General features: G+C 44.3%; 1 protein-coding gene across 1 annotated transcript in view; it reads right to left on the bottom strand.

Moving 5' to 3' along the window:
• T265_00993 (hypothetical protein) overlaps positions 1 to 25,491 on the bottom strand; it is a gene marked incomplete at both ends in the record, with an annotated part of 50,749 nt that overhangs the window by 18,505 nt on the left and 6,753 nt on the right. Inside the window, 3 exons of the mRNA XM_009164908.1 lie at positions 79 to 425; positions 14,701 to 14,817; positions 23,902 to 24,032. Of these exons, the coding sequence (XP_009163172.1) occupies positions 79 to 425; positions 14,701 to 14,817; positions 23,902 to 24,032 (595 nt within the window). The remainder of the gene's footprint in view (positions 1 to 78; positions 426 to 14,700; positions 14,818 to 23,901; positions 24,033 to 25,491) is intronic.

Raw genomic sequence — 25,491 nt, 5'->3', positions numbered from 1 at the left:
TTTTAAAGTAGGTTAATTCATCATCAGCCTTCAACACATTGTCCCTAATATGAACACCGGTGGAATAGAAGAACTCACTCTCCCATAAAACCCTTGCTGCATGACATAAATGATGCCAGCTGAAGTTCCTTGGATATTGAACTTCCCATATCATGAAGAACCCGTTTGAATGAGACAAAGGAACGATCAGGTGAGTATACGTTGTGCTGATATACCTCGTCCGCCAATACGACCAAACTGTGACGGTGTGCAAACTCTAGGACATTTCTGATCACATCCTTAGACAGAAGTTGACCAGTTGGATTACCTGGATTGATCACAACCAGCACACGCGGTACACATTCACCACGAGCCTTTTCCACCAGCTCCTCCAGTTGGTCCACGTTCAAACTCCAATGATCTGACTCATCCAGATAGTATCCGATCTACAGTTGTAAGCAGACACCGAATGAACGGTAGGGTGAATGGCGTTATAAGACTAACAAGAGACAATTAAAGACTTGCCATTTCAACATCAGAGCAGGTATCCTTTCTGATGATGTAAGGCATTAAGCAGTAAAATATGTCTCCATATGCGAAGTCCGTTGGAAGTATAACCAGTACTTTCTTGATTTGCTTCCAGGAATAACCAACCACTGGTAAAATCAAAGCGTATATGTAAAGCTGCTATCGACCGGAGAGAGAAGATAACTATGGGTACGATGACTAAAAGAATACAAAAAAGGAACGAAGACCGGTTAAAACTTGAACCTCTCCTACAATCAATTCACCTTGATGGAGCTCTATCCTTTGATGAGGTAAAAGAAGCCAGCTGAAATCACCGTGTTGCCTAGGCTGATGACCACCTCACACCTACAATTACCAAATGACAAAGCTTTAAAATAGCCCTGGTTAGCGGCCAGAGGTTGGCTGCTTTCGTTAGTAAGTTTTAATCTTGGGTTTATTACCGGGATTCTCGGTTGCTAGCCGTTAACCCACACCATGGGAATGAAACTGTCTTGCTATTCCCAAGTTAAACCATTCATTCACCAAAAAGTAATTTCAGTGAGGTCTCATCAGACCATGCGAACACAAATGTGACAAAGCATTTATTCCATTTCACCTGCGGCTTTTTCACTTAGGCGAAATTCGGTCTAAAAAAGATGACCATTTACGATTGCCGCGTGAGTCAAGCGATTGAATGACCCTACGCCGCCATATAGAATTAGACATCAAGGCTTGAACCCATAAGACATGCAAAAGGCACTCAGGAATAGCGTTTCTGGGGTGGTTTGACTAGAAACAGGTCATAAAAGCGCTCCACGCACATTTAAGGTTGCGTATTGCATGTCTGCACACAGGTAAAAAGCCATAAGGCAGTCAAGGGAGGCTGCCCTCGAAGTCCCTTTGTGCTCGAAAAAATTCCTACGCAAACTACAACGCCAAAGGCTATCACTCTCACTCAACAACAAAAATACTATTTAAGCTCCTTTTACGCGCCACCCTCACCCACCAAATAGACGAGACGCAATGATAAATTTCGGGTTGTTCTTGTAACAAACGAAATTTCTGCTTACTACAACATGTTTGTCGCAGCCAGATCAACGTCATAGCAACTGAGTTTCACTGATGAGCTTATATTCAGGGCTTCCTCTTTCTGGAACACGTGCCGCCTCAGACCATATAGTCTTTCGTGCCCACGTTGTACCTCGTTCCCCAGAGAAATTCACACGGCAACGCAATATTGCCATTGGCTAATTGCAGTTGTCATGACGCCATGTAGGCAAAAGCTCTCTGAACAGAAGTGGACTAAACAAAACTGAATACATGGTGGTCCGAAGTTCAACAAGCACAGCGTTTAAATGCGCTAAGCCCAAAACAAAGCTGTAATACAATCTAAACTGAACCACACAGTAATCCGTGTCATTAATCGAGGCAAAGGGAGAGATCCAAACAGGATGGTAGTACGATTAAACCAGGTTTCTGAAACGATGCTTGACTCGAAGTCCCAAGACGATCTACAGGAAGCGGCGGCGAAAAATTGCACCAGCAGCAGCACCAACCTATCGCTATCTTCATCAGAGACAGCAACGTCCGTGTTGATGTTCGCTCCATAAAACATGCGGTTTGTTCAGTTATACTTAGGGTCTTAACATAAAAAACAGAATGAGAGACTTGGTACTTAGTCTACGGAGGTCATTTGAAGTACCCGTGCCTTGAAACAACTAGTAAATTTGGAAAGTGACAAGAAGGCTATCGGCGCCATTTAAACAGTATTTCTTGCAAGGCCTCCGGCCAAGTACAGGAAGGCTAAACGGGACTCCACTCTTAAAGTTGGACCACATCAACCGCACCACGAACGTTCAATATCTCTTTCAAGCTCATCTGCCCAGTCATGTGTTGTCCACCTTGCACTTTACGCTATTCTGGAGGAGAACAGGCAGACGACGATACAGCACGCATGGCGCATACCTGAGCATCGCAGTTTTCTGCTCATTTTCCAGTTACTTGGTTACGAATTCGCCGACACCCTGTAGTATCAGCAACACCTCGAAGACATCGGCGGACAAAAACCGGAAGACGTTTTAGGTCATGGTTCGCACACGGTTCGATACAGCGTGACACGTGACCTTTGAGACCCAGTGACACGCTTTCGGTCGCGACAAGTGACGCAAGGTGGCAAACATGATTCTGAGAGACTCACTGATTTTGAGACTCATTCACTGACTTCGTCACACACTGCGGTTAGAGCTAATACAACTATCGAGGTATGTGAAGTCTTCTCTTGGATTATAAAGGCTATGTTCATAGATCCCGTGTTCTGAAAACTTAGGTTGCACTCTGCCATTGCACAGCTAGGTTGGTATTATGGAGACCAATTTTTTTCCACTAGTGTTTGTGCTGCACTTATATTTTAAAATATTAGGACAATATTGTCTGCGTTCTCATACCCACAAGATTCACACCGGCAGCGATTTGAACTCGAGGGTTCTCCAGCATTCGTTCCATTATTTAACCCATGGCGTCCTGATATATGCGACAGTTTAAGCAACTGGGCTGATGGCACCATGCGACGGCCGATATTACACGTGAGTATTTTTAGTTGTGAAGTTCATGGTTATATGAAGGCTGGGATACTGTCAGAGAGGCCACTATCTAGACAGGTGGATAATTATGGCACCCAAATATAGCACCCAAAAAAGCTAAACAGCGAGGCAGCGGATGGGTGCCGGTAAACTACCACAGCGGTAGCATGTTCCAACCTGGAAGAACGGGAGACTGTATTTGTCAAAAGTCAATCCACCTGGAGTATCAACGTGGAACCACCCAGTATGGCACACATGAGCACACAAAACATTAGTCTCTTCGCTGGAGGGACTATGACTTACTACCAGAAACCATTAGAAGCACTCATCACTGCTAGTATGGTGCTTCCGTTTCACGCACGCACACACACACTAATGATTTGCTCGAAGGAAAAGTGATCTCATTTTGTGTTCCAAGCAGAGGAGTCAAGCCGTGAAGCGACGACGGACGCACTGCCTTCCACGGGCACGATAACGTCCTATCACACATGTGAGATTATTCCTAGTGGGGTGAAATCATAGAAAATTCAAACAAACATCGCACAAATGTGCCTCCACTCTCATCTAGTTCGGTGCGCATGTAAACAAACAAGCTGTGCTGATTAGGTTTTACAGGACCTCCTTTAGCCAATCAGGACGGCTATACAGCAACATTTATCTGTAGAAAAAAATAGCCTGGCCTCAATGTGCGGGTTGGTCCGTTAACCACCGGATTTTCCGGATTGCGAGCTGCACCTGTATGAGATGTTCCCTCGGCTAGTTTATGAGAACGTACAAATTTTAGTTGATGCTAATCAACATAAGCATTAGGCAAAAAGAAACAACTTAATCCCTGTCCTCCAAATTACGTGAAATAAAGTGTGTTAGTGTCCGTTTCCGGAATAGGACTTTGCCAGTGGATTGCTCACGGTGCGTGAGTTCTGCCCTGTTTGATTGCACATTGTTTCATGTAAACCTAACGGAATAGACCAAATTATGAAAAGAGAACCGCCGAGTCGACGAACAATGATTGTTGAACGAAAATGGTGAAAGCTGAGCAGTTGTATTTTATAATACATGGAGGACTAGTGAACCAAAACATTCACAAATCACACCCAAATCACAGAGCCAACAAATACGTACGTGTATGCTGGCCGCAAAATCTCCCTGTGCACATTATTTCAAACTTATCACACCCAGAAATTAAGTGTCATAAAGTGAATGATTTTCGGACTGTCTGCGTTTCCGCATTGCTGGCAAGCCAAATTTAGTTCAGAGTCGATTGATACCACTTAGTCTTTAAGACGCGGGCTATGGGGTCACCCCACAGACTGTCGTGGGTTTATGCCAAACAATAGTATAGATAATAGCAATATTCCTACACACCAAATTATTTCTTCTTGCAGTTTCCCTTCTGCGTGACCAGCCTATCCCTTCATCATATCACGGGATGAAGAAAACAGCGAATCCTTTCCAAGCGTTAGATAAGAGAAGGAGCACACGATCTGATCATCAGTTCAGTTGGATAGACCAGTGAATAACGGTTCCCCAGTCTATTTCTGAATTTGTGACATGCCTTGAAAGGTTACATATAAGGCGCACAGTTTGCAGCCACTGAAATTCGCTAAAGAGTTGACTGAACCTCACGTGTACTGTCCTAGGAGTAGGCGTAAGCGCTTAAGATAAGGGAGATTAACCGTTCATTCCTATAATGGGATGTGGAGTAGATCGTACGACACGCTGGTCTTCATTGATGGAAGGTGATTATGGGAAACTCGTTTCAGGGCTAAAAACGTCACAACGGCTATAACCAACAGTAGAAGAGGCGTTCATGTAGTTCAAGGCTACACAAATACGCTCGAAACACTCAAAAATATGAAGTATACCAATAAAGCTGAAAAACCAATCTGCCAGTACATGCTGAGGAGACTGAGGGGTTGCAGTAGCATTATCATTTCCTGATATTGCAACGCTCCAAAGTACATCACTTGAACGTAGTTCTAGGTAACCGCTCCTCACATAATGATAATGAAATGAAACATTACTAAATAGTGAGTCGTAGCCAAAGTAACCCTGTTCAATAACGGATACCCTTCTAACCTAATTGGGAGAACTTAAAGCTGCGCGGTTGTTATTGTTTGACGATCTCAATATTTGTTCTCTTGGGGTAGAAGGCCTGAACTGTTGATCCACAGAAATCCCTGTTTCCTTAGCCTCTGAAGGTGTTTTCAGCAATGACGTACATTCCTTGTTGGAACTGCTACTGCACGGCTGAGGCGTATGAGAGAAAAACAACTGGTTGCTAAAAACTAGTGTTATGACGAGATTGACAGGCATGACTCATATGAAACACAATATGAATCAATAGTCTGTAGAAGGTAAGGTCACGCACGCAAATGGCTGGCATGTGCATTTCCGCATGTCAAAGAGAAGGGACATGAGAAAACACACGTATCAACAAACGGTCGATACCCATAGCCACTGCAGCCCTTGCTTGGTTCACTGCTTACTAGGTACGAAAGGAATAATTTAAACTGGCAGTACCTCAAAGACACATCCAAGGGATTTCCAGAAGTGACGGAATCTCAAAAGGTTACCTAGGCCATTAAACTTACAGCTGGGTGGTGCGACATCCGTTTCTCATAAAGTAAGACAAGGAGCCATGTCACCAAAAAGTAATAGCAAGCTTCAGGAACGTCTGTCTGGTGACTAAGACAACGGTTCTTCGCTGGACTAAATTCGCCAGGGTTAAATCCAGCAGGTATTAGCAGTGGGTCAGGTGTGTTGAAGTCTCTAAGGTAGTTATGATTCGACTATCAAGTTAGCCAAAAGTATTCATGTGAAACCCGAGGCTTCTGCAATCTCGGATACAGAAAACCAGAAGAGTGTACGGGTTATTGGAACAACAAAACATATAACCAACGTTTTCCGAAAGCAACGCAGAAAGCCAGAATCAAGCCCGACTCGATAATGGTGCATCATTACAATAGCTAGTCAAAAGTCAAAGTCAGCTAAAAACTGTGTGGTACTCGCATTAATATTGATAGTGTTATATCTGCTCATTCGCCTATCTGTTGTATCTGACTGCTGACCCGCTCCAGTGCCTAGTTGCGGAAAAAAGACTCACAGAAGGGAACACAACAGCTTTATTCCGAACAAGCGAGTGAGGGCGTGAGTACGTTCGAGTGCGAAAGTGCTACGGTATCAATCTGTTTATTGGAGGGACACTGTCTGAACTTGATCCAATGCTGATTCATGCGGTCTGCCTTTGGTACGAGGCTGCGACGCGCTGTATATTGCGGGGGCGTTCTCCGACCTTGACCAACGCTGACCCGCGCTGTCTGGGTTTGATACGAGACTGTGAAGCGCTGCATATTGAGGGGGCGTTGCTTGTCTGGTCAGCATCTAGCAGAAGTGAGGACCTCAACATGTTTCGGACATTCAGTGGTTGCTTTCAGGAATCTGACCTTTCTGATTGATAGCCTCAACGAACGCGACAGAGGCTCGTGTGCTGATGAGACAGCACATGCGACGCATTTCTTCCTGTGGTCAGTACTTTTACCTTGATTTATTTTCAACGGTAAAAATCACTTTGATTTAGCGAATATGCACTCATGTGCAAACTAATTTGTTTTTTCGAGAGACTTAACTGGCAACTGAATGTGCTTTGGTTTGTTTGGAGGTCTGGAATGAACGGCTACGCTGAGCTGAAGAAAATATTGTGAACGACTGGTTCATCAATCACCAAGTCTAAGTTTTGGGCCACTTTCTACCATGACTAATAGCAGCTAGCAGTAAAAGTGCATTCGTTGTATCTAAGTAAACCACGCCATCGGAATTTCCAAAAGTAGCCACAATAAAGAACATCCATCGGAAGAACTATAATGTTCCTAAATCGAAGCTAACTACCATTCAAGAGTTTTGTGTCCACACACTTATTAGGTGCATTAATTCAAAGCACAATGAATCCGGTTAGGCAAAAAGTCTTGGGAAGTGAAGTTATCAATTATTAAGGTAAACAATCAGAATGACCTCTGACTAGCTATCGCTCAAACCGCATGTGAGGGGGACGAGATGGCCCAGCGGTTAGAGTGCGAACTTACTTGACCGGAAGGTCCGTGGTTCGAATCTGACCTCCGTCTCTCGACTTCCCCCTTTCTAGGCTTGGGTAACCTGGCAGTATCCCAGCCCTCGTGCCTCCTTTGGGTGGCATAGCAGCTAGGCACCAAAAGGGTGTTACAGCTGAACGATTGTTTAAACCGCATTTGTATTATCTCCAGCGACAAGTCGGTAACATGGACGTATTCCTTCCGAATTCTTAGAAGCTCCAGTAAATGTTGGAGGCGTTTTTTCAGGGACCTAAACACCCCGTGACACAAGACTTGCCCATTGTGTCGTGCCCAAATTCAGACTGGTTCCCTCCCTACCGTCTAGACTAGAGAAAAAGGGACCCAGCTAAACAGATTGCGATTGTTCTATTGACTTAATTACTAAGCCGACGGATACTCTCCTTGCATACTCCACTGGCATTAAGTTGCACTTGACAGCAAGCATAACAGGATAGCAAGCCAACAGAGGCCATGGGATTATTGCACATCATTTCCCATCTTTTACAGAAGTGCACCAGAGGTCGCTGTATTTTTGGTATGCGTACGGACGCACTTGTAAGTGTACTTATTTAATACCACATATTCCACAGAGCCTTCAAAAATCTCCTAATCGGAAGGTGTATCGTACTAGCCGTCCACGCTCTATGTTACCGTGAGATATTCAGCTTAGTCAAATATAAGTCGCGTTCACTGTCAACATGTCGTTTGAGGAATTTTGTGGCTGGCTATACACCACTCCAGTATACATTCGGAATGAATATGTACTTGTTCAGAAATCTGACAATCGCGTTAGTTCTGCCGATCCCTACGCTGAATTGAAGAAGGCGATTATCCCATAAAAGTGGGATCTTTGGTCTGCATGGGTAAGCCCCAAACACTCGGGATCGAGAAGTCATATCTATAAGAGCTGGTAGCAGTTTCCGGTAACTCGCATTGGTTAAGTGTACGTATTTTGTACGGGCAAGGAACCATGTATTTGATAGTAGTGCGAGAGAAGAAAAGCTAAACAAAGGGGAAATGATTTTAAGAGAGTCAGTTCAGAAGTGGGTGAATGTAGACGTGACAGTACAATCAACCCCACAGTTTTGGTTCACCAGGCCGAACAAAGCAACCTCGCCAATTGCTGCGTGCACACACCACCAACATTCCGCAAGCTGGACATGTTGGAGCCCGATGTAAGCTGTCTTCTCATCAGAATTGGTAAGTTCGTTCATCGAAATATACGAAGACCACCTGGACTCAATTCAAGGGTCCTTGGATGATGAATGCTCACTACAGCGTCGACCGGCTGCGGAATCAGTATTTTTTATCTGATTTCCAAAGTCATATATAAATTATCAATTGAGGGTCCCCAAAATGTTCACCATCCGTATACTTTAGGGACACTGATACATAACACCCATGTAAGTTGATATGTTCACAACAAATATCCACCTACCCATACATGAACAGGAGAGGAAAGGTGTTGAATAGAATACTGTGGTCAGCGAGGCTGCTAGAATGCGCGTTTTGAGTTGAAAATGAATTCTACCGCATTAAAACGTAGAAAAAAAAAGTGCTGTGCGTAGCACCAGCAGAGAATGAGTGATGGAAAAATAAAATTGGCATCAGAGTCGATATAGTCTTCCCATGGCATACTGCCGCATCTAAAACAGGTTACGGTGACGACTAGTGTAATAGCACTCGAGTTGCAGGGACAAAACATATGTTTCTTGAAGCCATTTGCCATCAAATACGACAGGAAATTCGCTTGAGATTTCGACACAATGCATAGTAAACAAATACTGCCTGAATAGTTAACCAAAGGACGACAAACAAGGGTCTACGAAGTCAGCTGAGAACCTCTTTGGAAGAGGTGTGTGGCTGATCGCATGACCAAATGAAAAAAAACTTGAAATATACGCACAAAGTAATTTGCTAAGTATCACACAACAACCGCGGTGGCAACGATGGTGTGCGATCACCTACTTCCGATGACATCTGCCAGTCTGATCAGACAGCCTCGAAAAAGAATTTGTCTGAAGAAAAACCATGGTCACAGAGCCATTGTCGTCGATTCAGATAAGAGTGGCGGTGAGACAGCCTGCTGATGTGCAGCGTGACAGGAGCCAGCAGTACATTTAGTTGCCTAAAAACATCACAAACGAGAGATTCAGCAGGGTTCCAGGTGGGCCTATCGCAAAATCAAATTTGTTTGCAACTGAGAGTATTTCGCTAATTTCGTGCAATTCGGTTTCTAGTGGAACATAAGTTTTGCGGAAACTCGGGGACTGCGTCTACCTGATGAGCCCCAAGAAGAGCGAAACCGGCCTTGAGCTGCCAAGGGATTTTGAGCAAACTTGTGAGTAGTGCATTACGTAGAAGCCAGCTATCTTGTCAGGCTGTGGATGGATTTTGTCCACAATCAAGGTCACAATGGAGATTGCCTCACATGAGCCAGTCACAAGGCGATTTTTGCTGACATTGTCTACCCCCGCCCGACATGGGAAATCCAAATTTTCAACATATCCTTCGCGTAGTTACTCACTGAATACCTAATCATCTTCGATTTGGTATGCGCGGAACTCTGAAACATTAGGTTGTGTGCTCAAAGGATTTGAAAGGCTATCAAGGCCAGACTAAAATATAAAGAAACTGTGTGAACTTCTGGGTATGATTCACCACTAAATGATGGTTTTCCAACACTGGAAGGGCCAGGTGGTCCTGTAAGGTCTTCGGTTCCGCTTCAAACTGAATAGTTTCTGTTACGCACGAAAATTTACGATCTTCCTGTTTAGAGTTTCGCGGAGTAGTTTAGGTCGTTGTGCACCAAAAAGAAGGGCGGTTCCACGCCGTTAGTCCGTCAGTCACAAAACATGGTGTGCCATAAGGCACGTAAACACTGAAAGCCATTATGGCAAAATTCGATCCATTTAGCTAAGGGGTCGTCTTGGGTGAACGAAAGTCGAGTGGAAAAGTTATTCATACCCAAGCAAATTTGGGCCTCTTCACATGATTATGATGAATGCGGGTGAATGAAAGTCCGCCAATCAGACATGGACTAGAAACGATTTGTGGTGGTTCTGGCGGGTAGATTTATTCATTAACAAATGAAAGGATTAATGGATTTAGCTACATCGTGTATGATAGCTGCATGAAGTACCGTGTAAATTTAGCGCATGCGCATGACTTAATCGCTGTCGTTCGAACGGCGTGGCGGTGGCAAAGCATCGAAGCAAAGAGCTCGAAGTAGATGATAATAGCGTATTCGCCAAACACCCTCATTTGAACAATGGTTAAGTTTTAACAATTGAATATGCTGCAAAAAGGTTCGCCTCGTGTTTCAGTTGGTACGATATTGCAGATATCCAAGTAAATATTCTCAAAGAAATATTGTCCACAAGTTTTCTGAAAACTCCTTGACAGAAAAAGACGGGTTTCGTCCTTTTTGAAGGTCACTAGATAAGCGCAGTCCAAGAGTTCGCCTCCAGGTGATGTCCCAGTTGAAAATCAAAGTGTACGCAACTGATCGGATACATCGTTTCTAATTAAATTAGTGTTAACGGAAGACTCAACTCAATTCCAGCTGAATCTCTCGTTTATGATATTTCTCAGCCGAATGCACACTATTATCTGGCACACCATCGCATGTGTCAAGCACAGAGGACCTCAACACACATGCTAGTCATGTCTGACGTTCAGATGAGTAATGAGTAACTTTTTTGCTATATGTAACACTCTTTATCGGGTTGGCTGAGTCTCTCAGCAATTTTCGCGTGCTAGTTCCGTATGTAGATTGTGGAAAAGTCCTGATTTTTGGCGCCTCATTGGGAGACTAAAAATGACTAACGACTAATAAATGTTTACCAAAATGTCCGCTGAATTATAATTTGTTACAATACGTATTCTGCCTTCATTCCCGCCATCTACCAAGTCGAGAGGGATTCGTGGGCTATGCTTCATTGTCGTTTAAAGAAACGTAAGATTGCCCTATCAGGGATTTGACTCATCGCTCTGTCCAGATCAAGAACATTGTCCAGTTCAAGAGCACTTAAGTTGGGATCTGGGTACATCCATGTTTGTGTCAGTGAGCGTCAAGTATATCCAATGCGGTTATCCACTGGATCCATGAAGTGGCCCTCAAAGCGCTTCTCAGCACGCATCACAGTCGTTTAGTAGTTTTGTGCCCACCGAAACAAACTTGATCAAAAGTTTAGTGAACAGCTGCCTTGAATGAAATGTTGATAATTTAACTGTTCTAACTTGAACTGGAACGGAGAAAATTGCGACCGATCAGTAAGTGCCTGTGATAAGATGACGAGGTACGGGTTTTATTCGGATGTATGTAACGCAATAATTCAAAGAATACGATCACGGGCTGGTATGAGTTGTTAACTAAAGGCAGAAAATCGTATAATTATGCTTTCTAAGTTTATCTGACCCTTTAATTTTGGCTAAATCTGCCTTGACCTATGGAATGCACGATCTGAGATCTTAGCTGATCGTGTATTAGACTGAGTGGAATTTACCGTGACCTTCAGACTATAGCAATCATTTGACCAGGAAAAGACAGCCGACCGGAACATCCCTGCCCCATTTTCTCCTACGCGCAAAACTATCCTACACAATTCATGGAATTATTCCTCTTGAAAATACCTTGATCATATAATCAGGACTAAATATTAGTCGGGCACTCTGGAAGTTATCCCATAGAAGACCGTTAGCACCTCAGCACTGTCAGATTCAGGAAAGTTACCAGCCCAGTTAGTCAAATGAACCAGCTCCTGATGTGTCAATTTAAGAATTTGTTACGAGTATCCTGTGTTACCAAGTGAGCTCAAAGGTGCACACTTGGTTGACATCCAATTCTGGATTCGCCTGTCACATCGAATGACCGAGAGATCCTGTGTAGACTATGTGCAACGTCCTTATGTGGGCACAATAAAGTGCACAACCGGGGGAATAAGGATGGGACAGGGTGGTGGTGGTGGGCGGCCACCACACTAAATGATGGTCCGTAATCGTCATATCCGAAGACCCAGCGTGTGCGAAGATTGGCTGGGTAACATTGAGAACGCATTCACATAGTCAACTGGAGTTAGCCAGCAGTTAAGTTGCTCCACACGAATAGTCACAGGATGTCATTTGTGGCATCAATGTAGGCCCACAACACAGCATGTCAGGACGGGTAACTTAGATACCCGAAAAGAAACCAATAGCCGCACTCCAAGATGTGCACCTTCGGTGAACCGATGGTTTTTTTTATGACGAACAAACTTGACTTACCGTTGTGCGGTGCACTACGTTTGCACAAAACTTAGGTATGTGCAGCGGCAGTTATTGAAATTCGTGTCTAGCACGGTCGCAGATTTATCTAGCTGAAAAGATGTGCAATCGAGGGCCTTTTGAGGATACTTTACTGACTGGCGTTCAATCAAAGAAGTGCTGCATTCACCCGAGAGGATCAGCGAAAACAACCACATCACTTAAATTTCCATCACCCTGTCAAAAACTTCGAGGACCTCTTGACGCCTCTCAATTGGATCGACATATCGTGTTGTTTGTGCTTCAGCCACAGAGTGTACGACGTCCGTGATGTTAGCTTTCATAGATTTAACCAACAAGTGCAGATGTCGCTGTCAGGATTACATCCCTTGCATTCAGTTCGCCATAAACCCATGGGGTAAAAATAACAACCCTAATGGGACAGGCAAATCGTTTACCAGATCCTTAGACCTAACCGTGTTTCCTATGTGACTTTAGAGTTTTAGTCGGTATATCAGTGATCAGCTATGTTCTATGCGGCACGGTGATTATTACCATGCTTCTTCAGAAGGGATTGCCGTAACACTTACAGCTAAAGTACCTGGTAAATCAGTTGACTGTGTTTTTACTGGGCATTTTGACTAAACGAAACAATTCAAACTCTTTTAGTGCAGCTCGTGAATGTCAAAAATCAGACCAAGCGATGGCAGGAAGTAAGTTATGATACGGCTTTAAGCATAAAATCGCCGGCTTCGCGCCTTTCATGGCCTAAAAGCGGAATTCTCGACGGTGTATTGGAACAGAATAGGGCTAGAACATCCATAAGTCGGTTGCTGAAGCTCGGAAATTTCTGTGAATATCGCGAAGCTAAGTAAAAGATTTGAGAAGAAACGTTGGATAAAAATGATACGTCACCGCTCAAGGGAGTGTGAGAACAGTCAGTTGACCCCTCTTACTCAGTTTTATATTAACGTTCAGATCCTTGAAACTCCGGACCTTGACCTCTGTTTTCTAGATTCCACTAGACCATTGCAATAGCCCAGTTTTCTCGAATCGAGTATGATGTGACCAACAGCAGCCGTAAGATCCATCACACGCTCCTCATATGACTACGGCATGATTTGCTTCTGACCATTTTCTGAATGGCTTTGCGCGTTGCTACCCAGTGGTCCTAACTGAAAGTCACATGGGCTGCCATGATGCGCGACCAGTGTGGAAGATGTTCGGACGAAATTTCAAAAGTAAAGTGAACAAACTATTACAGCCAAGACGTAAATAGACCACGCATTCGGTCCGTTTACCAGAGAGTCTTTCAGTGCAAATGCATGGGTTGCTTTCGGGTCCCGTTTACTTACATTGGACAAACAGGCCCCAACCAAATTGGACGACCAGAACTCACGTCCTGAAGAATCCCCCTATCCTTTAATCTTGAGAGTGAACATCAATCCCAGGTAATGAATAATAAAGCCGATCATTCATTGCATAACAAGGTGCTCTACCAATACATCACATACCCTTCATCACAGACCCATTTGTTTCAATACCGGTTCCCTATGGATCACGTTATCCCTTGACAAATCGGGACATAGTCACTGCGTGAAGGAGTCTGTCATCACCAGGTTTTGGACCAATTACCAATCACACCAGAAGGCCAATCCGTGGCGTGAGCAGAAACAAAACGGACAAATACGAAACGGTACCACTGCTGTAGTGATTAGATTGTGGCAACAACGTGATGCGGTCTGATAAGACGACCTGACAAGATAAACAATCAGCTTCAGCTTCCTTCAGCTGTATCGTGGACACATGGGCATTTTCACGAATTATACTCCTAAGATGGCACTAGTTGCCTTCTTCGCTGTGCACAGCTAATAACATTACAATCAGGTCCAGTTTAACCGAGTCACGATTAACCGGTCCAGCAGTCAACTGGATCCCAGCGAGTTCGCTCATTGGTAAATTGGTCGGACGATAAATCGGCTACGATGAGTGACTGGAGACAAACTGATGCACAAATAGATGACTACATTACTTCGGTCAGTCACCGCACCTAACGTTGAGAAAGAGTTGGTCTTTAGATACGATACCAGAATAGCAGGCAAATAGTAACGTCTCAATCCACAAGCTCTATTTTTTCATATCCGTTTCTCCAGTTTGCCGTACAGCACGCCATTCCTCGTACCACGGTCCATAGTTGAATTACAAAACAGGGTAGTACCTGGGCAGAAGACGTTTGTGCAGTAGTCTCACGAAAACAGAAATATTCTAACATATGAAGCAATTCGACTAAGACTCAAACTAACCTGACAGGCATTGTATTCCGCAATCGTTGCTGAATATAGAGGATACTGAGGAATAGGAACCATGACGCCTGCCCTTTTATTTCCGTCGCAACCAGTAGAAATTAATTGGAGAACAGACTAAAGACAGAATGGAGAGGGAATTATTAGAACTCTTCAAGGACACACTAATAATGGCAGCTGGTTGTGGCAATGAAGATGATGGTTGACAAAATAACACACTAATCACTACATAGTATAGAAACTTTTCGAACAAATTTTGGAATTCGGATTGCTTTAACGAGTATCGCTGAAGTGAGGGTTCAAGCTGTAAACAAAATATGTGCAGATGAACAAGTCTCAAGTCAGATTCTAAGTGACATAGCACGGGAGAATGCCGAAGCACTTCCAGCTCGGTTAAACTTATGTTTTAACCCTTGAAGGTGACGTAAATGCAGATAAGATGAATGTACTTCATTCTATCAGTAAAGTAAAGTCCCTAGCTTTCATGCTACCCGAAGGAAGCATGAGGGCTGAGATAGTGTCAGATTGCCCAGTCCTAGATAAGAGCAGTTTGAATGACGACGATGGATTCAAACATGGGGCATCTCAGTCAGTGCTTTCATGCTCCCGAAGGAAGCATGAGGGCTGAGATAGTGTCAGATTGCCCAGTCCTAGATAAGAGCAGTTTGAATGACGACGATGGATTCAAACATGGGGCATCTCAGTCAGTGAATTCACACCTTAACCAAGGAGTCATCTCGAGAATGCCTTCCGATATTTGAACATACCCCCTGCAGATTTGGGATGACAGTGTGCAGCTTGGATATCCTAGATACTGAAAAGAGAACAAAGACTAAAATGGAGTCAGAGGGAGCTTCAGAGCTTCAGTGAGAGTCAGAGCTTCAAGCGGCATTCATCACGCAAGCAAATATATCACAAACGATGATGCACACGGAGGTAGAGCACCTGCTAACGGCTGACATGGGACGGAGACAAATTCCAAGCATGCAGAACCTAGTTACCCGACTCTAACCAGCCGAATGATACCACTAGGAAAGAACAAGTTGAAACGAACCTCAAAAATAAGGTTCTATACTCCACTACTATCTTGTAGACGCACATAGGCGCGTGCACAAATACGGAAAACTATTCTCGGTCGGGTAAGAAACAAGCTCTGACTTGATGGTCCGGCGACACTTGACCACGATCAGTACCAGCAGTTTGTCTACCTCAAATACCGTGTCATTGCATTAATGACCTAAACCCATACACCTACACTGATCACCGGCCATCTAGCGTGACGCTGTCCCTATGAAGGAGTCGACCCATCCTGTGGAACTATGTTGGACGTGGTTAGCCAGTGCACAAGTGTTCCTAAATCTGATGGGAACTTTGACGGCAAACTGGCGTGGATTCTCGCGCGTTGCCGACAGCAGGGTGTTCCTTATTGAGGGACGGAGACAACGAACAGACAAACCGTGACCCGAGAAACTGGAAGGATTTTCGAGAAATGAATGTTACATCGTAATGATGTTACATCGTAATTGCATGCATGAATATGATGTAACAAATTTTGCAACAAATTCTGATTTGCACAAACGTCTACTGTTCGACCGACAATTTTGGAGAAGTAGTTATTTAAATTGTGATAGCATCCCCTCATTGAACAAAGACTACCCACGGAAAAGGGCCTAACATCTCAAAGGAAGAAACACCATGTCGAGTGTCACACAATTTTTCTTTTGTATCAACGACACACCAAGGCTTGTGCAGTAAAATTTTCTCTTCATTCAGAGTATCTGCAATATGATATGAATAAGCCGAATGATGCTCCAAACTCCGAAGGAATTCTCCGTTGGATGGCGCACGAAGAAAATGGGCGTGTGCATGCATCCACTTTCCGAAGTGGAAACCAACGATTTGTTCACTCCCCGAAAATACGGCATATCTCCAATAGAAGGACAGCAGGGTTGTTTCACTAAATACACAGCTAACCAAGTGTCAAAATCAACCGTCTATTAGGCTGGATCTCCCGATGCATCAACGCGCAATTATCCCATATTCGCCTCATATTATGGGTACGTACCAGGTGTGTCTAAGACAGAACAGGTGATGAAACCAATTCATGATACATGTCTACGACGGTCAGTTATTGTGACACAGTACTCCTTCCCAGAACAAAGACCATCCCAATAAGAGCTATTTTTTATAACAATGAAAATTCAGTGATCAAGTTGACCAAGTTATGAGGGTTAAAACAGCTGCAACACCGACCAGCATCATCCGCAAACATGATTACGCTACTATTGATCTAGTCTGATACGTGTCACCTGGCGTCACACTTTCTACAGCCGCATGTCCCGTATCGGTTCGTGAATGGTGACGCGGCCCCAAAACATGTGGTACCTAAAACAAGTACACAGTATACAGAACCACGTATCACTCCGCATGTCAGATCTGGTACCAGTATCGATGCAGGTTCGGACAAAGACGTTGGTTTGTCATTAGTTTACACCAATGATGAGCACGACTTTATTGTTGCCTTCATATTTGGTCATTTAATTGTTACCACATCCGTGTCAAAGTCATGTGGAAATTCATAATCAGTGTGACGATAAATGTAGACATGGGTTATGAATAGCTAACGGTAGTTCCAGTTTGATTTTCATCATTGACTTTAGCTGAAGCCAGTCCAGCCTCAGGCGTCCAAAATAATGTTTTCTGATAAGAGGTAAAACAATCCGCTGGACGTGTCGTCGATTGTCGAAACTGAAGTAAAACATGGGCGTAGAATGAATGAAAGCAAATGGAGTACCGTATTGTATTTGGGTCAAGGATTTCCTGTCCAGCTCCGGTTGTTTGGCTTTTACTGTCGCAAATCAGCCACTGCAATCTTTGCCCAATTTACCATCGTTTTGTTGTTTCTGTGACGCTCATTTGTAGTTTTGGTCTCAGGCGCTGCAATGTTTATTCCAGATTAAAATATTCTTTGAACTTCAAAACCATATTGTCCGTTATGGCACTGATCATGTAACCGATTTCCGAGAGCCAATAAGTGTCCGTTTAACAACTGCCGTTTCTGGTATCGTATGCTTTGGGTCCGCGACTAAGGATAGTAACAGAATTGTCAGCTGAAACCCCATAGCAATCCTCTGGGCTGAAAACTAGCATGCGTGCAGTATGAAGCACTATTCCGCAGAATCTGAGTAAAGCACTCAGCTTTCGGAACACATGATGGACTTACAGCATGAACGTACACAAGCAGGTAGCCTTCATTTACAATTCGATGCGCGGGCGACTTAACTCGTCACCCACAAGTCGGTGTGTACATACGTGTAGCAGATTTACTGAAAGCTAAAGAAGACCATCAGCACCACTCGCGCGCTATCACATCCTTGATGCAAACGAAGTGGATGGCCGAGAACCATACGAATGTTGAGGCTTTACTAACAGGACAGAAACACTAATTCTTGTAGGTGGATAAAATTTCACCCATTCTATTTAAACGGAAGCTGGGTTGAGGAGGAACAATCGATCGGTAGCATCGCCAGTGACACGGCAGTGGTGGCAAAGCCGGAGCGAAGACAGTGTTCGGATTATCAGACCACTAGACATCAAAGAGATCCTTATGCCTAAATTGTGAGAACCGCGTTAAACCATCACCTGTTCGCAATGAACTTCAGGGGAGGACCGTTTTCGGAAAAGTTTGACCACAGTCGATAGATTTATTGCTTGGCGACGTTTCAGAGGAGGATGTTTTTTCCACACCGTCAATTTCTTCACTTGCACCTTGGTCAGGCTTGTTTTGTGGTCGACTCCGCCAAGCCTCTCAAGGTCAAATTCGGACCCTACACATGCACATAACAAGCCGATGTTGATTCGACCAACGTGCCGCCTGCGTGGTGCGCAGCTGCATGAGTCATGCGCATCAATTGCCCTGTCTAGCCAACACTGGCGTGTGTGTGTGTGTGAACTTCCCCATGTCCACTACTAACTGAAGGACGTCCACGCAACCACGTCGTTAAACGCCATTCGCAGTAGCTGCCACGGAACGGTGGATTTAGGCCGAATTATTCTACACCTGAAGAAGAAGTCTGAGTAGCTCATTCAGTAACCTTGCTGACTTCCGATGAGATGGCACTGTTTAGGGTTTCTGCACGAGGGCTTGCCGGTCCTCATTTTAAAACACTCCTTCACCAATAGAAAAAGCTTGGCAGATGGACGACAAAACCACTGCTTTATGCATCGAAAATCTGAGTCACAGCCCAGAGGTGATATATTTGATGGAGTATATCCTACGTACATTGCACATTTAAAGCCTGGTCATACGGTACAGCTGCACCAAATGTGTGAGAAAATCCTTAGGGTGAGTTGAGCACGGGTAGTCGAAAGGGCAAAAGAACTCTACCGAAAATGTCCGGGTTCGAGACACCAAAAGCCAGGAAAAGTCCCTGCGCAGCAGACACGTTTAGCGTGGTTTACTTTAGTTCAAATGCAAATAATACATCCAACTGATGATAATTTGTTTCACTGTCTAAAACGTGTGGTGGTTAGAAGTGGCCGCAGTTTGTCCTAGACAAATTCTTCCGGTGTGTTCTCGTGTCACATGGATGAAATTTTGCATGCATGAATATAACATAGGTGTACACACGTACAAACATACATACATAAATATCCAAAAAACCAGTATCTATGGAGCATTCATGACGTTAGTCACATATTGCCAGGAAACAAACGTACCATGGACAGCCTCTCTTAGATCATTGTTTCTATCGTTAAAAATCGAATGTCCTTAGTGGTGGCCATTTGCAAATTCTAATATGCTTGATTTTGGGACAGTGAATCAATACCCTACGGTAAGTGCTAATTATGAAAATGATCTCGTATTGTCAGACAACACCTGCTTTTGTTGCACACCTAGATGATAAATCAGTAGAAGTATGCCGCATGTTCCGATGAAGGTTTTCAGAACCAGTTACCACAGATCTCGTCGTGCTTGATTATCTGTTCGATATCGGCAAGCCACCGTTTGGAAGTGACAGTTGTGATATAGAGACCGAAATATCAGCCAAAAAATGAGTAATCTGTTCAAAGAAACCGTACCCATGGCAGCTGATTATATACATAGTAGAGCAGCCTTTATTTTACCACCAACACCCAGATTTGTGTTTCGCTTCAATAACTGAGCTCGAGATAATTCATCGGTTGAGGCGCAGAATTACTGACAGGAGGGCCATGGTTCAAACCCGAATGTTGTTTTTCACCTACTTCTGTCGAGGTTTGTGTAACGTGATAGGATCTCAGCTCCCCTGCTTCCTTCGAGCAGCATGGCCACTAAGCAGCAAAGGGATTTCACAGCTGAACGATAATGCTTTAATTAGTCGACTTTTCCCTGAAGGAATTATCAAGGCAGACAACTTTTGTGTAGCAACAAAAGGTCAGAAGTCACGGCTCGTATACCTATACACTCAAACTAGTGAACTGGCCTTATTTGGTGTCCACACATTTGCTTGCCGTTTTTAATCACGTTTGAATCATTTGCGAGTTCACCGGGTTCATTATGGATTTCGCTCTGTATAACAAAAAACCGGTTGTTAATTTGTTAGACATGTTATTTTAACAGCACAAAGTTGCACTGAGTTTTCAGGAGTGATTAACGGTTCGAGAAAAACTAGAGGACTACGCCTCAGGAGTGAACGTGGGCTTTTGCAGGCCTTTCATCTCTCCTATATGTAGAGTTGTACGAAGTGACAAGAAGTGAATAATTCATGTCAAACAGTTCTTTTGTGTAAAAACACACTGTGGCTGATAACATCTTAAAAGATGAGTGGACGTGACTTGATACATGATCCATTCACATAATAATCAAAGTCGTTAGGGAGAGCAACACTAGTGCTGACGTTGATACTACAACGCCATGCAGCCACAAAGTTCAGCTCATCAGCTGAAAGAACCACGCACTTGTCGTACAGTGTTTATAGCTGCCACAGTTTCGTTCATTCATGATTTGAGGAAGTAGAGTAGGTAGCTGCGTATTGGAGACGGAATCTGATATAAGTGATGCGTATATACAGGGTAGTCAGTGGACTTTCAAGTGGGGAGACTGAGAAGAGAGCTATGCACTGAAGTCAATAGCTTGGATGCACGAGCGCCATTGAGGGGGAAACTGGGTCATATCTGACAATGCCCCTAACCATTGATATATCCCGTCTAGAGGTCCCCATTCACGGGACATAATTACACGTAAAGCCTAGAAATGGAGAAAGAAAGGAGTGAATAGGAAAGAGTCCTGGTAGTATCCAAATGACCAATCAAATAATCTGGAGAGGAGCTTATAACACGAAAGTCACTGACACCAGTTAGATACTATTTCTTGCAACGTCTCCAATCACACAGAGGAAATTTCATGAGGTACTAAAGGGTGGATCGCATCGATAAAATTGGAAACTCTTTGTAAACTTTTTCGAACTCCTCTGCTGTCACATTCTAACGGAAAGAGGAAGATTAATATTCTTCTCGGCAGACGATGTCTCGGTATGCGTGGCAAATCTCACAGCCACCGCGGTTGATTGCGGTGGATGTTTTCTGCGACTGAAGTACCTCATGCACAACCGAGCGCCCATTTTTTAATCAGCCCGTTACGAATTCCTTGACATCATCTGATACCAACAACGCCCGGGGCATCGCCTCTGGTCAAAAACTTCAGATCATCTGTCTGTAGAGGCCATGATTCGTAACCATACAACATCATACTTCTTATTATAGCCTAGTGCATACGACCCTCGAAAGAGATAGAGATATGCCTTCTGACACTATAAGTGAGGTCACTGGGCAAATATAATGCGAGCCCTCCACATCACTGAAGTGGCTTCATCAGACACACTACCATCAGTGATTATATGATGGACTGCATGCTCTGAAGCCATTCTGCGGTATTTAGGTGCAAGGTATATGTTAAAAGATTGAACATTGTTAGTTGTGTAGGTCATGGTTGTACGAGGGCTGGGATACTGCCAGGGCGCCCACACCTAGACAGGAGGACGATTAGGGTCCTCAACCAAAGCCTTTGGCTCAAAAGCCTAACCGCAAGGCAGCGGTGCTTGGCGGGAAATGCAAATGCATTACCATTTCTACGGAACAAGTCGCCACATGTTCCAATCCCCAACCTGGAGGGCCAGGAGACTGTGTTCGTCAGACCTCTAACCATTGACCAACCTGGTATGAGAGACTCTGTGAGTGTCGCGGGACACTCTCCAGTATAGCTCAATGGATCGCTGAGGTGCGCAAACCGTCACACCACGGTAAGGTCCAGTCTCTTCGTGACGGCAGTGAAGCATTGGTGTTGAACACTGATGTCATGCTGCCTTTGATGATGATGAAAAGATTGAATTATGGTGGTCGGCCCACTCGACAGCCCTAATGTTTCTTCTGATTTGAAATAGTGGATCCACGTCGACGTGGTTCTCACCAGTAATAACCTGAACACAGGGATTATGGAGAACCTCCGGAGTTCACCTCACTATTTTATCGACGAGGAAGTTGAATAGCANAGACTCAATGTTGAAAAAAAGTCCCTGGTTTACACTACAAGTAAAAGCTTTTGATATTTCTCACCACTGACCGTCCACATCCACCACCAAAATGATAGGCAAGCATCCAAACAGTCGGCTCTGAAAAGTTTGTTTGATTTGTGGGTTCATGAGCTTCACAATGTCCGAGTGATGTATACGTGTTTTGGGCAAACCTGACAGTTGCATTGAGAGGAAACAACAGATACGCGCGTGACTCGAGTCGATATGAGTATTCTGGAGAACGTGGTAGTCAACGGTCGATCCTCGTTACCGTTACCTGATAGCAGATGCTGTTCCTTTGGTGGGCAGCACGAGGTCAGACGGTTTGCACTGCTCCAGAAAGGTGTACTCCAAACAAATAGTCTGTGGTCAGCACACGAATGCATTGCGTCTCGTGTCTAATCCGCCCACACAAGCCTCAAAATACTAAGCCTACGCACACGTGCGCTCGCGTCACCAGGAGCCAGAACGATGTTTGATATTTTGGCCCGTTGTGAAAAAATAACTAGTGTCATAGAAGCTGTTTTTAGTACATAAGGAGCCAAATTATGTTTGGACACGAACTGGTACAAAAGCTAAGGGGCAACTGATTTACCATACAGACTGGCAAAAAACCTCACAGAGATGACTATCAATGGACATCCATTCAAGCAGACACTTCCGTTCAGCGGCGCAAAACAATATGGACCACGGCATATCCAAATTCAACGGCCTGCGCCCGATCAGCGTTGCGCAAATGAAAGTGAGAATTGAGCGACGGGTCAGTCAGTCCAAGTAAAATATTTGTTTTGAATGCATGCCTATGAAAGACGTCAATGCGGAGTAGATTCAGGGCAACTTGTTATCTTTATTGCTTTAAAGTGAGTCAGCCAGGTTAAAAAAGCTTCCAGGGATTGAAAATTAGTTTCAAGGGGCTTGGGGAAGTTATCGAAGACCAATGCACAGAAGCTGCAGCAAACGAAGCTGTCGGCCTTGGTGTTGGAAACTGTAGACGGAGTAGTCACAGTGTGGAAAGGGGAGAAGGGATGGATGAATGTGAAGGAAACTAGGCACTAGCAGTAGCGCGCTTTCGCTTATTTGTTGCACGTGAGTATTTTTAGTAGTGAAGTTCACGGCAACGCGAAGACTGGGATTTTGTCAGAGGTGCCCATGCGCAGACGACATGGTAATTAGGGTGCACAAAACAGAGTCCTTGCCTCAAAAGCTTGACGGCAAGGAAGCGGGTGGGTGCCAGTTTGCTACCAAAATAGTACACTTTACTGGTTGGAACACCATGCATGTTCCAACCTAGAAAACTCGGATACTTTGTTCGTCAGAGTTCTGTCCACGGACCGACTTGATACAAAGAACTCTGGGCGTCAAACTGCATAGCCACGAATGACAGAGGTACACAACCCACCAAAAATCAATAAGGTCCAAAATCTTTGCAGAGAGGGGGCGAAACCAAGGGGCAAACTTCCAGATAACATCCATGGAAGAGAAGCAGCATACATAAAAACTGTTTTCGCGGATGGTGTGAGGATGATTTACCAGGACAAAACACCAATCGCAATCCAAGTAAGAGTATGCAATTCACTTTTCCGTTCATAAAAGTGTACGTTAGGAGTGCTTGGAGTGTAGACAGGCAGAACGACACTGCTTAGCAACCTACCTTGACGGCTTCACTGGCACCGGATGATAAGAATATATCGTTGGGATTCGCGCTGAGACCATCTCGCTTTTCAATATATCTTGCGATGTCCTGCCGAACAATTCTAACCCCCGTAGACTCGCTGTAAACTCCTGAAGTATGAATAATAAAGGGTAGGACGTTCAGAATCACGTGCGATAAGCAGGTTAAAACGGACAGTTGTGACCATCAACAAAGGCGATGGGTTTTCCAACAATAACGAACAAGTGGAATGTTTCTCGTGTAATGAACACACCTTTTTATCTACTGCTATATAGACCGGCACTCCAGTGCTCTCAAGCACTTCATGGATTGCAGGCAGTTTCGGGATTTGAAAAATTCACATCCACATCAGTCTCATTTAAACAGTTCCGAACGATTATTCTGGTGAGCGCACATCAAACGATGGAGGCATTGAACTCGAGTTTCTTTATTGCTAGAGCTCATCAGTAGTGCGTATCCGCGTCCTTGTCGCGGTTTGAACTACTGACATGTGACTTGCGAAGCAAGCTTGTTTCCACTACACCATTAGTCTGCGCTTGATGCAACTGAATTACCACATCTGAACAGGTGAACAAGTTCGCGCTTGAGCGATGAAATTGGCTTACTCCACGCCCCGGAAGATGAATGGATATTTGGATCGGGTGCACCCACCCTGTATTAGTGGATTGGTGATAACACACTCGCCTCGCACGTCAAATGTCTGGAGCTCAGAGTCCGGTACAGCTAAAGATATGCACTGTTGAGGAGCTCTAATGAGAGCGAAACTCGAGCCAGGTGCTTTCCTCTCACTATTCCAACGGGAGTGATGTAAATATGAACAGCAAAGAGATATTTAAGTTCTTCTGGTGCGCACATGACAAGTTAAAATGACCGGCAATCATCGGATTTTGGGAGCAACAAGGAGGTGGCGGAAATAAAACAGTAGGAAAGGACCAAGTCTACCGTGCCATGTCACTTCGTTTCCTCCAGAAGAGCATGAGGCTTGGTGATCTAATGCCAAACTCCTGGGCGTCGAGCGGCTCTGAATTCTCCCACCTAAATGGGGTTAAGCGACAGGAACCCACACTGTGCCTATCAAAGAAGCCCTGTCCATCAAGTTTTATCAGTCAGATCCATGCTCACAAGCAGTTTCGAAGAGATGCACGTGGTTGGTGTGGCCCTGATCACGTGACCCCGGATAGCATAACTACATGTCTGTCCGTTAAACTGTTTCTGTAGCTCCACCTCATATATTGCTTGCAACTTCTATATCCCTCAACGCAAGTGGTTAAAAGAATTGGAAATTTCCTGCGACATACCTCCCTGATTTGTACTGATGCGAGCGATAAAAGGGACCCACATTTTTTAACCAAAGTATACATGGAAACTGAATGCGATCGCTCTCAGAATCAGGACACAGTTCCAAGTATTTCGGCTTCTTGTCATCATCATCATCATCAGGCGAGCGATAGACCCACATTTTTTAACCAAAGTATACATGGAAACTGAATGCGATCGCTCTCAGAATCAGGACACAGTTCCAAGTATTTCATTTCGTTGTCATCATCATCATCATCAGCATCATCATCA

Source organism: Opisthorchis viverrini (assembly GCF_000715545.1).
Source record: "Opisthorchis viverrini unplaced genomic scaffold opera_v5_10, whole genome shotgun sequence".
In the NCBI taxonomy this organism is placed as follows: domain Eukaryota; kingdom Metazoa; phylum Platyhelminthes; class Trematoda; order Opisthorchiida; family Opisthorchiidae; genus Opisthorchis; species Opisthorchis viverrini.
This window is presented reverse-complemented; position numbering and strand designations above follow the sequence as displayed.